Raw genomic sequence first — 15,589 nt, 5'->3', positions numbered from 1 at the left:
GTAAAGTCGCAAAAACTAAATTACACATTTTTTTTTAATTCCAGTATATTGGGTATATTGGTTTTTTAAATGGTCTTCAATTATGATCTTTAAATATTAATAGTGGCAGTAAACTTTAAATGGATTACCGTACCTAGTTTTTAGATACGTTTAAAAATATGTTCATACATTTCTTTACTTTCCCCATTTTCCAATATGGTGGCCAGTGGAGGACCGTACCTAGTTTTTAGATACGTTTAAAAATATGTTCATACATTTCTTTACTTTCCCCATTTTCCAATATGGTGGCCAGTGGAGGACCGTACCTAGTTTTTAGATACGTTTAAAAATATGTTCATACATTTCTTTACTTTCCCCCATTTTCCAATATGGTGGCCAGGTTTATTTTTTATTTTGGAACGCCCTGCATAGTATCGTTATTTTAGATGGAAAAAAATATTTATTCGTGGCATTTGTGTAATACTTCCCTTAATAATGAAGACATGGGGATGAAAGTGTTGAGAGTTCTTATAGAGTTTAATATTGAGACTATTTACTTTTAAATAGGCGTCCATTAGAGAGTTATGATGTGTAACACGAAAGGTAACACTTTCCAAAGTCATTATTCTTAGAATATATAGTACACTGTTTACTACATCAACATCAAGCTAGCTCCAGGAATTGGAGTTTCAATCATTTAGACCTAACAGTTTCAATAGTTTAGATCTAGCAGTTAGACACTTTAGCAATAATGTCTTCTACAACGAATTTAAAAGGTTTTTCCAATGAATATGAAAAATTTCGTAAAGACAAAATAAAGGGGGTCAGGCTAACTCCACTTTATCCAGATAATCCCAATATTCGAGTTCGTACAGGCTTGTGTTTCTCTCGGGTGTTGCTGGAGAAATATTACAACTCGTTGTTTAATTTTCGTCAATCTCAGGCCACTTATTTATGCACTAAGATAGATTACGGCAATTGTATGGATTAATATATGATAATTATATTGTAACATGGTGTTTTGATAATTGTTACTTTCGTGATTTCTAGCTGCTTCCTATCAATACTGAGGTGATAATAGTGCCTTAAATAAATTCCTAAGCTTATCTCATTCAATTAAAGTGTTAAAAACGTTCTAATTTGTAAATACCTGCTGTCCAATAAATAAAGTAAAAGTTGAATGTTTTGTATAAAATCTGTTTGTTATCTAAGACATCTGCTATTTCTATACATTTTTCAATGTTAAAAGATTGGGGACGTTAAATTGCTCGAAGGAGATTAAATGAACCTTAGGCGATGCGCATCATAAAATTTAACTTGGATTTTAGAATTCCCATGTTTTGTTTAAGACTTTTGTCACAAGATTTTAATAAGTTACCATAAATATTATAATAAATTTAAAATAAAATGAGTAGAAATAAACAGTTAAAAATATCCTAATTATTACTAATACAGTTACTTGCGGCTTCGCGTGCAATTTCGAAGGCTTTGCACGTGTATGAGAAGTTATGATTCTCAATGAATATAAAGAAAGAAACTTTATTTCCAACTCCAATGATGGGTTGCCTTGCTGTTACGATCTAGAAAATCTGTCAAAATGCGTATATTTATAGCCATTGTAATTTACATCGGTCTTAGTATTTTATTGCTCCATAGTTAATTTTGCTTTGTTTACCTATCAAGAAATATACAATACGAGTATATTTATAACCTTTTGACACACTTAAAGCTTTTATAATCACTTTCCACCTAATATTCTGGTTTTTAATATGGTTAGCTGACACTTTTTTTAACTTGTATTTACATCTATGGCTGTCAGTTTTAAGTATGTAAAGCTTTAAATATAATTTTATCCTCTTCTTAAATTATTGAAACTGACAATCAATTTCTATCCTAGGCAAAATTCGCTTATCAATTTCAATTAAACCAGAACGTGTTCTTTAACAATCCAAATTAGCTTTCGGCTGTTAGGAAATAAAACTTTCAATGGGTAAAAATTTTGTCTAAAATCCCTAACTCATTACATTGTGTTGTTAATATTTACAACGTTAGGCGAATAAACAACGGTTTAAAATTGTGTTCAAATTATTTCTTTGCTAGTAGGGATCACTCATTAAATGTTAATCAACAATATAGGTACCTTATATCGAGCCAAACTTGGAGTGGGTGGGGTATCATTAGACTGATGTGAAGGCATGATAAGGAAGATTAATGGGAATATATTACCAGACGTTGAACAATTGCGTCGTTCATCATCGATGATGTCATCTTCATCTTCTTTACAATTTCCGTCTCCAGTGTCGTTCGCAAACTTGGATATTCATAACTTATATTTGTCATAATATTCAGTGAAGCATCATCTTAAAAGATTCAACTTAACAGGTTTTAGTTGTTTTATCAGTTTTCAAAATTACACATGGATGGATAATTTTTTAAGAGGCAATAATGCATTTAATTATATATAAATTACGAAATCATGGACTTTTAGGTTGTAAGAACTTGTTCATTTCCAACAGATTCTTCGTGTTATGCTCATATCATCAGCTTTTTGTGAAAATTAACTGCTATTAAAATATTGCCTTAAAAAATGTAAGTACCAAAATTGAGACAGTAAGAAAATTGAACGTTTGAATTTCTGAGAAAACCTTTCAGAATCAAATTTCACTCCCTGTATTTCTGCTTGTCTGCATGTATATTATTCTTTACCTTTAAACTAGTATTAGTAACCATTACTATTATATGATTCGATGTACCTGGCTGGCATAAGCATTAAAAACCATTGTGTAAAAGTCCTCGCTTGCTAAATTTGGTTATAAACCAAGAAAGACATAAAAACCACTATAAAAACGTACGCCTGTGTGTTTCTCTCGGTTTATGATCTCGGACGTGACTATTAAAACAACCTACTCTTATAATTATTATATTGTTAAAAATGTTTGATTTAATTAGAATAATTTCTTGATCAAACATTCCAATTTGAAACACTGATACATTTTCAATACTACTGATCAACTATAAAATTAACTCATTATATATGTGTCAATTGTATTATACACATTAGATGACTAACTAATACTTCTTCCACACATCTTACATCAACACGTCAATTAACATTCGACAGGCCTGATATACTTCTGTGTAGACGTCATATATATATGTATTATACTCGTACTTCCAGAAAACCAGGAGAGAAACTTTCTTGTACTCTTATTATATTTTAAATTCTTAAATATATTTTATAATATAAAAACGAAACACATTTGAGTTGAACGACACAAAATACCATAATCATTTGAAAACACTGTCAAGAGATGGAACTTGCATATTTCAGTGATATAATTCACAACAAATGTATAATATGTCTCTTAAAAGATACAGCACTAACACAACTACATTGCACGAAAAAAACGCAGTTCTTCCCTATGCTGTCAAATAAGGTATTAAATTATAAAAAACAAATAAAATGTATTCTGTTTTGATATATAATTAACCGTACAGCAGTCACACATTATTTCGAATATAGAAATTATCCTCTAACTAAAATTACCACATTCCATCCATTTCGTGTTCTTCTTTCCTTTTCCTTGACATCTTTATCGACTGGTCAATCCTCAGTTATTCTCTGTCATTTTCTTCATTCCATTTACCACCTTTGTTTTATTAAAATTTCTCCAGCAATCTTTTTAGATCTCTCTTCCATTTAAAGTTTTTAAGGTTCCTCTATTACTAGGCTTCCTTAATTATATTTTCACTTTTTATTTCATCATGAACCCCTTCATAATTAATTTTATAATTAGCCTATATTTGTAATTACGCCTGCAAGATATTGAACATTTTCTTTTTCTCCCAAACTCCTTTTCTCTTCATTCCTTTTTCCAAATTAAAAAATGTTTTTCCATCGCATATTTTACCTTATTAAGTCCCTCTTGAACCCATTTAGAACAACAAACAAACTAAGAATTATATTATTTATAGAAGCAAAGAAATAATTATTTATCTGATTAAATAGTTACAATAAATCAAATAAAAATATTCTTCTAACATAAATATGTACAGAATACATGCGGCAATTAAGTGGTTTCTACATATAGGCTGCCCACGCACATTTCCGACACATTATCTCAATAAAATAAGATTCCAAATAAAATTTGTGTTACTGCGTCTCATTATTGAAGAGGCGTTAAAAAACTTTCGTCTATTTTAATGGCATAATAATTCTTGATAGTGTATAGGGATGTTAGGGGATTTTGTACAATGCCTTAGCACTAACCTCGTACGTAACACTATAATTAAAGTTGAATATTATAACTGAATTCTAAGAATTGTTGTATAAATGCTTCTAATCTGTATACATTTCTCTTATGGCTGACATTAAATATTAAATTACTTCGAAAGCGGTTATCTTTTGTAGTAATTAAAAGTTTTGAAACTAATATTTTAAATCCCAGGTAGTTTTCCATGAAACTAATAGTTAAAAATTAGTATTGCATTGTAGTTTTTCAGAAACAACGTAGAATACAAAAGTCGGTTGAAAAGTTATAGCAATTATACAGTCCTAACCAACACCAGTAAATAATCTAAAATATACGTACTGTGAAATACCTATAAAAGTAAAGTAATATTTCCTCTATATATGTATATTCTTAGAAGATAGGGAAATAAGACTATATTTCGTGTCGAAGTTATATACCACATCATAGTCAAATTATAAAGAGCTTTACATAAATTAAAAGTGTACTATCTCTACTGAATAATATAGCATTGGAATTTCGAAACTTTCCATAAGCCTATATAACCGTTAATTGTTTAAAATATAGCTTATATAGTTTTAAAAAAACTATATCGAATCTAAAAGGCAAATACATATTTATATAAATTAAAGAATACTAACCAACAATAGTAAATAATCTAAAATATACGTACTGTAAAAGGACGACATTATGTATACGTCGTGGAGATTCAGCAGCCTGTGTCGCTTCTAGGGCTGGAGTAACACTGCCAACACGTCGTGGAGTGTCAGCAGGTTGTGCGCTTGTAGGACTGGAGTCACAGTAGCAACACATCACGGAGTGTCAGCAGGTTGTGTCACATGTAGGGCAGGAGTCACAGTAGCAACACGTTACGGAGTATCAGCATGTGTGTCCCTTGTAAGGCTGGAGTCACAGTAGCATTACGTCACGGAGTGTCAGCATGTTGTATTCCTTGCTGGGCTGTAATCACAGTAGCAACACGTCACGGAGTGTCAGCAGGTTGTGTCCCTTGTTTGGCTGGAGTCACAGTAGCAACATGTCACGGAGTATCAGCATTTTTGTCCCTTGTAAGGCTGGAGTCACAGTAGCATTACGTCACGGAGTGTCAGCAGGTTGTATCCCTTGCTGGGCTGGAGTCACAGTAGCAACATGTCACGGAGTGTCAGCAGGTTGTGTCCCTTGTAAGCCTGGAGTCACAGTAGCAACATGTCACGGAGTGTCAGCAGGTTGTGTCCCTTGTAAGCCTGGAGTCACAGTAGCAACATGTCACGGAGTGTCAGCAGGTTGTGTCCCTTGTAAGCCTGGAATCACAGTAGCAACACGTCACGGAGTGTCAGTAGGTTGTGTCCCTTGTTTGGCTGGAGTCACAGTAGCAACATGTCACGGAGTGTCAGCAGGTTGTGTCCCTTGTTTGGCTGGAGTCACAGTAGCAACATGTCACGGAGTGTGTCAGTAGGTTGTGTCCCTTGTTTGGCTGGAGTCACAGTAGCAACATGTCACGGAGTGTCAGCAGGTTGTGTCCCTTGTAAGCCTGGAATCACAGTAGCAACACGTCACGGAGTGTCAGTAGGTTGTGTCCCTTGTTTGGCTGGAGTCACAGTAGCAACATGTCACGGAGTGTCAGCAGGTTGTGTCCCTTGTAAGCCTGGAATCACAGTAGCAACACGTCACGGAGTGTCAGTAGGTTGTGTCCCTTGTTTGGCTGGAGTCACAGTAGCAACATGTCACGGAGTGTCAGCAGGTTGTGTCCCTTGTAAGCCTGGAGTCACAGTAGCAACATGTCACGGAGTGTCAGCAGGTTGTGTCCCTTGTAAGCCTGGAATCACAGTAGCAACACGTCACGGAGTGTCAGCAGGTTGTGTCCCTTGTAAGCCTGGAATCACAGTAGCAACACGTCACGGAGTGTCAGTAGGTTGTGTCCCTTGTTTGGCTGGAGTCACAGTAGCAACATGTCACGGAGTGTCAGCAGGTTGTGTCCCTTGTAAGCCTGGAGTCACAGTAGCAACATGTCACGGAGTGTCAGCAGGTTGTGTCCCTTGTAAGCCTGGAATCACAGTAGCAACACGTCACGGAGTGTCAGTAGGTTGTGTCCCTTGTTTGGCTGGAGTCACAGTAGCAACATGTCACGGAGTGTCAGCAGGTTGTGTCCCTTGTTTGGCTGGAGTCACAGTAGCAACATGTCACGGAGTGTCAGTAGGTTGTGTCCCTTGTTTGGCTGGAGTCACAGTAGCAACATGTCACGGAGTGTCAGCAGGTTGTGTCCCTTGTAAGCCTGGAATCACAGTAGCAACACGTCACGGAGTGTCAGTAGGTTGTGTCCCTTGTTTGGCTGGAGTCACAGTAGCAACATGTCACGGAGTGTCAGCAGGTTGTGTCCCTTGTTAGCCTGGAGTCACAGTAGCAACACGTCACAGAGTCTCAGCAGGTTGTGTCCCTTGTAAGCCTGGAGTCACAGTAGCAACACGTCACGGAGTGTCAGCAGGTTGTGTCCCTTGTAAGGCTGGGGTCACAGTAGCAACACGTCACGTAGTGTAGTAGTTTCTATAACTACCTAAGGTTTGTAGGTAGATTGCAGTGTAATATAAAACAAGTACATATTTGCTGTGTAGAGTTTAAAGTATTGAATGTAGATTACTAAATAATTGAGGTTAAAAATACCTATCAAAAGTAGCCTTGTATTTTCTAATTAACTGTCGTCATTCGACGAAGATTGAACACGTTAAATGGCCCCTTCGGGTTTGGAAAGTAGAGTCTGCATCCTCGTTATCTGTAAGATCCAAATCATTGACTTGCTCATTTATATCATGCCCACAAATTCTACAAAATGATGTATCTAGAAAAAAACAAAACTAGATATCTTTCCTAGTACCTACTTAAAATAACGTTATTCCTGGATTTTAAGTTTATACTTATAACTAAGTAATACACGAATTAAATTATTAAGTTATTAATTTACAGTAAATGTATTTAGTTTGAAGTCTGAAAAATCATTTTAACTATATGGTATTTCCTTAATTACTTAGGGTCACGTATCCACACGTCAAGTATGGTAGACATAGAGTCTGTCGTTACCATGTCTATCAAAACTATTTACATGTTTAAACAATACATCACTGGCTTCTTTAGATCTTCTTAAATGCACATCAACCGTGTTTACATTAAAAATTTACGTATTTCAAAATAAGAATATAGGCGAAGTCCCCCCTAAGCCGGGTGTTACATTTCATTTCAGCATATAGTGTTTATTATAGTCAAAGTGTTTTGATAAAATTTTACTGTAGTATGTTGTGTTACACAATTCACATAATCCAAGTCTAACTATAGAGGTTTGATAATATAAAGCTTGTGATGGCCGCTTTAGATAGGCCATCACAATAATAAGCCTAATAATAATAGCGTTATAGAGTTGGCTTTATAATAGTCTTCAACGAAGTCTAATCTAGGTTTTTTTGTGGCTAGGTTATTGTGATTACTGTAGCACACCATATACAAACTTGGTAATTATGGAGATTGGCAATGTTAATACACTTATGGGTGAATACATTGGTTACTGGATTTATCATTTATTAATTATTATTGTGTCGTCATATATTCGACTGATATTTATAAAAGTCTATTCAATAAAAGTTTAGTACATGGCGAATAATCATTCAACCACTACATTGTACTGGTATTTGTAGCGATACTTTAGTCTAAAAAGCTAGAGGCTATAATAGAAGAAGGTAAAATTGTTTCAGTAATTATTATAAGGAAGATATACGTGAATTTACAGTATCTGCTATGATATTATTACAGCATCTCAGTGTTCACTATAATTTCCATAAATCTGTTATTTTGCAAGAAGCAAATCAGCTCTCCTGCTGATGAACTCTCAAGACGCAATTAAAATTAAGTAAACTTTTCAAGTGAACAACTCCAGGCTGCTCTATAAATGAAGTGTTTTTATTTCTTCAATGCACGCTTCAAAATTAAATGATAAATAAATACAATCAGTTTTAGTTCTTTCTATCCCTTTTGTATTTTATAAGAGTGTTTTATATTTACTGTGTACCTTAACTATTTCAATTTTATAGTTGAAAACGTAAAGACGTTAGATTAATAACTCAATATAATATTAGTTACATTTAATTGTATATAAATAATTTATTGTCATTTGTCCGTTTATAAAAATCAAAGCTTTAATTATAAAATAAAATCTAATTATTAATTTGATACTGACGATAAAAATAAATCACAATCTTCATAGATTCAAAATCCATAGACTCAAAAACCATAGTAACTCATAGTTAGACTATATCCTTTCCAGGTAATAAATTATTTACAGAATAATATTCTTGTTTTCTAATAGTTACTACACTTCACAACAATAATTTCGTATAAGGAGACTCTTAAAATGACTTCATTTTATCGAAAAAAGTTTATCCAAAGAAATAAATAAATATTAATTTCGAACTAAAACACGCTATTTTCATAGTGTAGAATATAAAGGAATCCCTAAACTGTGTTACGCTTCTTCGGTATTAACCCTTTGGGTATTAGCGAGTTATCTCGCAGTTTTTTAGGTCAGACTGGAGGTCACACTCTAACCCACCTGACCCTATCATTTAATACGGAGATGATACGATTCTTTGTATTAGTTATCTGTCTCCTATAGCTCATCCACTGCAAAATCTTAAGTCTTTACACGAAACCTTACTTAAATTGTAACTCATTATAAAACATCACATTTTCATAAAGAAAATTTAAATTACTGTTTTACCACCGAAAAAGGCTTGGGAATGAACTTCGGAAGAGAGTTGTCCTGCAATTACGATGCTAAGAATATTTACCTTCCAAAAATATCTTCCAGCATAGTTTTTTTATTCAGTTAATCAGTTTTCTTTTTCATTTAGTTCATGTACAGTTTTATTTTCTATTACATAGGGTTTTATAGAGGCTAAGCGACATCCCTAATTATGGGGAATTAAATTAAACCGAGTTACGTAGAATACCATATAAAAATACAGTTCATTGCGTCTGCATAGTCTACTTTGTTAGCCCTATACTGGAGATAATCAAGGACAGTGCAGTACCCAATGTAAGACGAGGGCTAAGATCACCTTCAGCAGAGCACAGTACCGATCACTAGCCGAATAAATACCATCGCATGTGGGTTTAAAGTTGATTAGAAGCCTGTCTGAGGTAAAAATTCAAGATGTGAACCTATCACAATTAAAATAGCTATTTAAAAGCTAACTATAGAAATGTTACTATAGAATATAGTAGTCCTATTTAAGTAGTGGAGATAGCTCAATGGTTTTCCTTGATTACACAACCAAAGAACCATCTTCATATTGGTTATTTGTATAAGAGTATATATGCTCCCACTAGATACAAATGAAATTACATTTTATTTCTCTCGACTGGGAGCTAAAGAATATTGAACAAAACCTTAATACCAAGACCGTTTTTATTACAGTTCCATTACATTCCGTCAGCAATGTCAAGCACATGGTTCATGGCATAGTTTTATGGTCTGATATTCACACTGTTTTAAATATGAAATATTCAGTCTTTATTATTATCCTCAGCTTACTTTGACTTTATCAGAAAATTGCAAAAGTTAATGTCTTTACGATTTTGTTCAAAACCTTTTTCGTGATTTTAAAGAAATATGTATCACTTCTAGGTTATAAGCACAAAGAAATAGTCTCAAATGTTATAAAAGACAAAGTTCACATGTTGTATTTTGGATCCAATATTATGTATGTGGTGTCATTTTACAGGCCATAAAATATATTTTAATAGTGCATTACAATCTGTTATAAAAATACATTTAATTAAAAAACGCGATTAAATCTACGAAAAATCATGTATAAATTATTTACATTCGCAGTTTATATTGTATATTTACTGTGTTTTTAATTTTATATTAGTTACAAAAATGAAAAATGTACACTAAAGTATTTGCTTAAAACATATGATAAGCAATAAATTTTTTGGGGCTAAGATCTTGTTAAAATCCTTTAGTGGAAAAGTGTAAATCTTTATTTGTTATTACTTTTTGAATAGAAAAAAGGTAAAAACTTACAAATACGAGCTCGTAATATTCCGGCTAAAAGTTCAATTTTTATGGAATGGACCGAACTCCCTAAAAATTTAAGATGTTTGTTGGTGTCAAAAAATATTCTATCCTTGCTGGTGTTTAAATATTTAGGTATGGGTGGAGGACAAACATCTAGTTAAAATCCTTTGGATTAAAATATTTAAGATCGTTCATGTTCAATAAATGAAGTACATGTTTATGGAAACCCTGATGGGACTGATGAAAATATCAAAAGCATACAATCTTTGGTGTTACATGGAATATCTAAAATGTTGTTAAAATTTGGTTGAATAAGCAATTTTTAAACTTACCAATAATCATTTCAATGTATTAAAATGTTATAAGAAAAAAATTAATTTCGTTGAATATATTAAACATTATGCTTTTTTTATTTTCTTTAAGCCTTACCAACCTTGTTCCGGCCTCGAAGTATGCTGCTATTACAAGATTTGACCCCCCCCCCCCCCCGGGTTTGAACTCGTGATCTCCTTAGTAAGAGAAACGAGACCATATCCATTAGTCTACGAAGGAAGACTAAAACTAGGAATCTGCTGAAAGTTTTTGACGAAGGATTAAATTTTACTTCTTAGTTACTTCATGTTTTAAATCTCTAACAGATACAACGTACAAAACACATCCAAAACCTCTCTTTTATAAGAAAAATTAAGAACAATCTCTAAAAACATGTAAAAATATCAGAATCATCTATATCACTATATTGAGAGTAAAGATTTAATCCAACAAATGAAGGTAAATTATATAGTTTTAAAAAGACAAATACTCAATTATATTAATATTATATAGTGTTTTTAAAATGAGGTCAAACTTTTCTAACTTTTGTTTTATATTTTAGGAGTATAGACTAAAATTTTTTTTATTTAAAATTACGAGTGAATGAATAATTTATAAAATATAAAACATGAAATGTGAAATACAAGGTAAAACATGATATAAGCTGCACTACAGCCTCATATTGGTCCATGCAGCGCGCACTCAATTCATAAATTCTTTATTGTCATTATTTAACAATTATACAAAACTGTATGACATGCGTCACTAATCCTATTTTTCAGCCAATAAGCTTCGTCATGTATAAAACATTAAAAATTAAAATTAAATCAACATTTAAAATAAGTAACAGTAATAGTAATAATAATAAAAATACATCCAATAAATAACTACACATATACACATATTATACAATCTGTCATATTAACTCAGTTACACACCCTTCAGCTCCCCACATCTTTCAGCTCTGACAACGTTGGTTGCTGAATTCCAAGAACTCGCTCCCGCGGAATAAAGTGTGTTTTCTATTAAATATTGTTTCAACGCCTTTTTGAATTTTGATTGATTTGTGATAGATTTGATATTTTCTGGTAAACAATTAATAAATCTGACACCCATCTGAGATGGTAGATGGCCATGAAGCTGTAGTCTGTGTTGAGCAACTCTGTAGTTTTCTCCAGCTCTTGTATTATAGCCATGGACATCCCTACCTTGCACCAACGTAACCTGAAACGAGCGTTTGTAGCGATCGAGATCTGGCCAAAGATATGGTACCTGGCCAGACATGAACCACTCGCATGTAAACACATACGAATGACTACTTGGATTTGCTAGTTTGGATTAGCACTCCAAACCTCTCCCTGTTTGGCGTACATTTACAGACATTTGTTCACCTTTAATGGATAGAAGAAGGTTTTCTTCCTAAAATTTTAGTTCATTAAATGTGTCTATTAACTAATAATATTCAAATTATAATTTCTGTTCCAATAAAAATTCAATTAAATACTCCTGCTATTTTTAAAGGTTTTATAATATAAAGCTTGTGATGGCCACTTTAGATAGGCCACCACAATAATAAGCCTAATAATAATAGCGTTATAGCGTTGGCTTTATAATAGTCTTCAACGAAGTCTACTCTAGGTTTTTTTGTGGCTAGGTTATTGTGATTACTGTAGCACACCATATACAAACTTGGTAATTATGGAGATTGGCAATGTTAATACACTTATGGGTGAATACATTGGTTACTGAATTTATCATTTATTAATTATTATTGTATCGTCATATATTCGACTGATATTTATAAAAGTCTATTCAATAAACGTTTAGTACACGGCGAATAATCATTCAACCACTACATTGTACTGGTATTTGTAGCGATACTTTAGTCTAAAAAGCTAGAGGCTATAATAGAATAAGGTAAAATTGTTTCAGTAATTATTATAAGGAAGATATACGTGAATTTACAGTATCCTATGATATTATTACAGCATCTCAGTGTTCACTATAATTTCCATAAATCTGTTATTTTGCAAGAAGCAAATCAACTCTCCTGCTGATGAACTCTCAAGACGCAATTAAAATTAAGTAAACTTTTCAAGTGAACAACTCCAAGCTGCTCTATAAATGAAGTGTTTTTATTTCTTCAATGTACCATTCAAAATTAAATTATAAATAAATACAATCAGTTTTAGTTCTTTCTATCCCTTTTGTATTTTATAAGAGTGTTTTATATTTACTGTGTACCTCAACTATTTCAATTTTATAGTTGAAAACGTAAAGATATTAGATTAATAACTCAATATAATATTAGTTACATTTAATTGTACATAAATAATTTATTGTCATTTGTTCGTTTATAAAAATCAAAACTTTAATTGTAAAATAAAATCTAATTATTAATTTGATACTGACGATAAAAATAAATCACAATCTTCTTAGATTCAAAATCCATAGACTCAAAAACCATAGTAACTCATAGTTAGACTATATACTTTTCAGGTAATAAATTATTTACAGAATAATATTCTTGTATTCTAATAGTTACTACACTTCACAATAATTTCGTATAAGGAGACTCTCAAAATGACTTCATTTTATCGAAAAAAGTTTATCCAAAGAAATAAATAAATATTAATTTCGAACTAAAACACGCTATTTTCATAGTGTAGAATATAAAGGAATCCCTAAACTGTGTTACGCTTCTTCGGTATTAACCCTTTGGGTATTAGCGAGTTATCTCACAGTTTTGTAGGTCAGACTGGAGGTCACACTCTATCCCACCTGACCCTATCATTTAATACGGAGATGATACGATTCTTTGTATTAGTTATCTGTCTCCTATAGCTCATCCACTGCAAAATCTTAATTCTTTACTTAAATTGTAACTCATTATAAAACATCACATTTTAATAAAAAAATTTAAATTACTGTTTTACCACCGAAAAAGGCTTCCAAAAATATCTTCCAGCATAGTTTTTTTATTCAGTTAATCAGTTTTCTTTTTCATTTAGTTCATGTACAGTTTTATTTTCTATTACATAGGGTTTTATAGAGGCTAAGCGACATCCCTAATTATGGGGAATTAAATTAAACCGAGTTACGTAGAATACCATATAAAAATACAGTTCATTGCGTCTGCATAGTCTACTTTGTTAGCCCTATACTGGAGATAACCAAGGACAGTGCAGTACCCAATGTAAGACGAGGGCTAAGATCACCTTCAGCAGAGCACAGTACCGATCACTAGCCGAATAAATACCATCGCATGTGGGTTTAAAGTTGATTAGAAGCCTGTCTGAGGTAAAAATTCAAGATGTGAACCTATCACAATTAAAATAGCTATTTAAAAGCTAACTATAGAAATGTTACTATAGAATATAGTAGTCATATTTAAGTAGTGGAGATAGCTCAATGGTTTTCCTTGATTACACAACCAAAGAACAATCTTCATATTGGTTATTTGTATAAGAGTATATATGTTCCCACTAGATACAAATGATATTACATTTTATTTCTCTCGACTGGGAGCTAAAGAATATTGAACAAAACCTTAATACCAAGACCGTTTTTATTACAGTTCCATTACATTCCGTCAGCAATGTCAAGCACATGGTTCATGGCATAGTTTTATGGTCTGATATTCACACTGTTTTAAATATGAAATATTCAGTCTTTATTATTATCCTTTGACTTTATCAGAAAATTGCAAAAGTTAATGTCTTTACGATTTTGTTCAAAACCTTTTTCGTGATTTTAAAGAAATATGTATCACTTCTAGGTTATAAGCACAAAGAAATAGTCTCAAATGTTATAAAAGACAAAGTTGACATGTTGTATTTTGGATCCAATATTATGTATGTGGTGTCATTTTACAGGCCAAAAATATATTTTAATAGTGCATTACAATCTGTTATAAAAATACATTTAATTAAAAAACGCGATTAAATCTACGAAAAATCATGTATAAATTATTTACATTCACAGTTTATATTGTATATTTACTGTGTTTTAATTTTATATTAGTTACAAAAATGAAAAATGTACACTAAAGTATTTGCTTAAAACATATGATAAGCAATAAATTTTTTGGGGCTACGATCTTGTTAAAATTCTTTAGTGGAAAAGTGTAAATCTTTATTTGTTATTACTTTTTGAATAGAAAAAAGGTAAAAACTTACAAATACGAGCTCGTAAAATTCCGGCTAAAAGTTCAATTTTTATGGACCGAACTCCCTAAAAATTTAAGATGTTTGTTGGTGTCAAAAAATATTCTATCCTTGCTGGTGTTTAAATATTTAGGTATGGGTGGAGGACAAACATCTAGTTAAAATCCTTTGGATTAAAATATTTAAGATCGTTCATGTTCAATAAATGAAGTACATGTTTATGGAAACCCTGATGGGACTGATGAAAATATCAAAAGCATATAATCTTTGGTGTTATATGGAATATCTAAAATGTTGTTAAAATTTGGTTGAATAAGCAATTTTTAAACTTACCAATAATCATTTCAATGTATTAAAATGTTATAAGAAAAAAATTAATTTCGTTGAATATATTAAACATTATGCTTTTTTATTTTCTTTAAGCCTCACCAACCTTGTTCCGGCCTCGAAGTATGCTGCTATTACAAGATTTGACCCCCCCCCCCCCACGGGTTTGAACCTGTGATCTCCTTAGTAAGAGAAACGAGACCATATCCATTAGTCTACGAAGGAAGACTAAAACTATGAATCTGCTGAAAGCTTTTGACGAAGGATTAAATTTTACTTCTTAGTTACTTCATGTTTTAAATCTCTAACAGAAACAACGTTCAAAACACATCCAAAACCTCTCTTTTATAAGAAAAATTAAGAACAATCTCTAAAAACATGTAAAAATATCACAATCATCTATATCAATATGTTGAGAGTAAAGATTTAATCCAACAAATGAAGGTAAATTATATAGTTTTAAAAAGACAAATACTCAATTATATTAATAT

The 15,589-nt window shown here is 32.2% G+C and overlaps 1 protein-coding gene across 1 annotated transcript; it reads left to right on the top strand.

The window, feature by feature from the left end:
• The first annotated feature begins 5,606 nt into the window (after window positions 1–5,606).
• LOC124355725 (keratin-associated protein 5-4-like) lies at window positions 5,607–6,614 on the top strand. Its single transcript, XM_046806884.1, has one exon. The coding sequence runs from the start codon at window positions 5,607–5,609 to the stop codon at window positions 6,612–6,614; it is 1,008 nt and encodes a 335-aa protein (XP_046662840.1).
• Window positions 6,615–15,589: the final 8,975 nt, after the last annotated feature.

The sequence above is a fragment of the Homalodisca vitripennis genome, chromosome 2 (assembly GCF_021130785.1).
Source record: "Homalodisca vitripennis isolate AUS2020 chromosome 2, UT_GWSS_2.1, whole genome shotgun sequence".
NCBI lineage: Eukaryota > Metazoa > Arthropoda > Insecta > Hemiptera > Cicadellidae > Homalodisca > Homalodisca vitripennis.
Note: the sequence above shows the minus strand (reverse complement) of the source record. Positions and strands in the feature narration are given on the sequence as shown.

Bases quoted from the DNA above. Each gene is read 5' to 3' on its own strand.
- LOC124355725 (XM_046806884.1), top strand. From the start codon at position 5,607: ATGTCACGGAGTGTCAGCAGGTTGTGTCCCTTGTTTGGCTGGAGTCAC.